Genomic DNA, 2420 nt, shown 5'->3' with positions numbered 1-2420 from the left:
AATTACCCGAATATATGGTCCATATTGAGATACTCTATTTTTCAACCTTGTCTTGATGGCTTCTTTTGCTTTATCCATTGCCTCATATAAATAACCCATTGCTGGTTTTTCTTCACTATCTGCTAACCGAAGAACTCGCACTAAAGGCTCACTAACTTTGACTATATGTTCACATCGAGGCCAAAAGTCTTTATCTTGTAAAATTATGGCAGTTATTTCCTTTCCAACTTTACTTTTACCATGACTTGATTGTACCCATTTCATGCAAGTAAACATTTGTCGAAGCTCTTTCTTAAACTTAAGCAAACATTGGATGCTTAAAAAATGGGTAGCAAACCTTGTAATGCCAGGACGACAGATCATTTCCATTAGTAAAGTCTTTCCTCATCAAAGCTAAAACCCATGCATGATTATATATAAATTTGGTTATGTTTCTTGCCTTTTTAATGGTTTCATCAATCATCGGAAAATATCTTGGATCAGAAATATTTTCTAACATCAAATCAATGCAATGGGCAGCACAAGGAGACCAAAAGAAAGTGTCATACCTTTGTTGTAAAGCCTTCCCAGCAGCCTTGAATGCAGACTCATTATCACTAACAAATTGGACAATATTTTCTTGCCCCACTTCTTTGACAACTTCATCAAACATTTCAAGCAATGTCTCTTTATCTTTTCGAAGACCTGAAGTGTCAACTGACTTCAAGAATATGGTACCTCTTGGAGAATAAGCAAGAAAATTCACAATTGGTACATTCCTTCTATTTGACCACCCATCTGACATAATGGAGCATCCATAAAGTTTCCAATCAGCCTTGATTTCAAAGAGATATTCATGGACATCATGAACTACACCTTTCAAAAGTGGTCCCCTTAAATCATGATATGATGGTCCTTTAAAACCAGGTCCCATTGATGTTATGGCGTCTATCATTGGTTGATAATAGTATGATTTAACACCATTAAATGGTACATTAACATCGTACCACCATGGCCTTCCTTGCATTATGTTCCTTCTCTTTAGAAGCCATTGCACTTTTAATGCCAGGTTGTGAATTTGGGGTATTTCGTGGAACGAATGAAGTCATCTTTTTTCTATTTGCACTTGTGCCTTGCATTGTCAATCTCTTATTTGCTTGTGAACTGATATCACTTAAAGTAGGATTTGCACTATCACCCTCTTCAACTTCATCATTGGAAAGTGATTGAGAATTTCCAATATCATTCCTAAGTCTCTTTCTTTTATCTTTCTCCATTGTGAAGTCCTCAATCAATTGCTTCATTTGCCATTTCACATCTGGAGGGACCTTTTTACAAGCTTCAACTTGGCCCTTGATACCAGCGAGGTGATACTTCAGACGAGTAATACCACCACCATTGATCCTTTTGCTACAATGAACACATATACTTAAGTTCTTTGCACCAACAACCACTTGCCCATGAGCCCATGCTGGATCATCTGATCTTGCTGGAGTTGAAGGCATAGAAGAACCACCACTTGATGAGTTTTCAGCCATGTAATTTGATCTGAAAAAAAAAAATAAAACACAATTAATTTCAGCTATTACAATTTACATCAATGTGATTTTTAAAGTAAAATGATGGTAATAATAACAATAACTTAAAATCAAAAGAATGACATTTCTCAAGATACCATGTTTTTTTATTACAAATATTATTTGTTAGCTTCACACTTTAAATTTATTATGTGATACATTCGGTTTCATATAATAATTATGTATCCTTCCTTATAATTAATTAAGGTTTGGTACATTTGGTTTCACACACACACATATATATATACACATATAATAATTCTCAAAAAAACTATATAATACGGTTATGCTTAAATTACTTATATTTTACACATATACATATAATAATTACTTAGAAATTAATACAACATAGCAGTAAACATATATATACATTCAGTTTCATATAATAATTATGTATCATTTCTTATAATTAATAAGAAATTAATCCGGTCATGGTCAAGTTACTTATATTATTAACTACCAAACCTAGCAATTAATATACAGAACCTAGCTTGGGCACAGAATATAAATCAAACCCAACAGTAAGATTATATATAAAGAAAAGATTACATTGAACTTGAATTAAATTAGATACAAGACCAAATTAAATTATATACAAAGAAAGTTCCAGCAAAGAACCCCTCCTCTCCTTCGCAAACTTCCAGCAATGTAAGTTTTCCATTTCAGAATTAAATTACATACAAAGAAAGACCAAATTAAAACCCCTGACATTGATATTAATGTTCCAGCAATTAATCAGATTGATCCGCTGACATTGATGCCAAAAAAACCCCTCCTCTCCTTCGCAGTTCGCAGGGAAGAATCCAATAAAAGGAAACCCACAGTCCTGATTTTCTAAGGCATCCCCAAAAGTAATTCACAAAC

General features: G+C 33.5%; 1 protein-coding gene across 1 annotated transcript; it reads right to left on the bottom strand.

Annotated features, from left to right (window-relative positions):
* Positions 1 to 298: 298 nt before the first annotated feature.
* LOC118030098 (uncharacterized) lies at positions 299 to 1517 on the bottom strand. The gene is made up of 2 exons (XM_035034097.1): positions 987 to 1517; positions 299 to 814 (listed from the first exon to the last, which is right to left on the bottom strand). The coding sequence occupies exons 1-2, from the start codon at positions 1515 to 1517 to the stop codon at positions 299 to 301; spliced, it is 1047 nt and encodes a 348-aa protein (XP_034889988.1).
* Positions 1518 to 2420: the final 903 nt, after the last annotated feature.

This window comes from Populus alba, chromosome 19 (genome assembly GCF_005239225.2).
Source record: "Populus alba chromosome 19, ASM523922v2, whole genome shotgun sequence".
NCBI classification, from domain to species: domain Eukaryota; kingdom Viridiplantae; phylum Streptophyta; class Magnoliopsida; order Malpighiales; family Salicaceae; genus Populus; species Populus alba.
This window is presented reverse-complemented; position numbering and strand designations above follow the sequence as displayed.

Bases quoted from the DNA above. Each gene is read 5' to 3' on its own strand.
- LOC118030098 (XM_035034097.1), bottom strand. From the start codon at position 1,517: ATGGCTGAAAACTCATCAAGTGGTGGTTCTTCTATGCCTTCAACTCCA. The intron at 815-986 runs GTACGATGTTAA...TTTGAAATCAAG, and splicing joins ATGCAAGGAAGGCCATGGTG to GCTGATTGGAAACTTTATGG.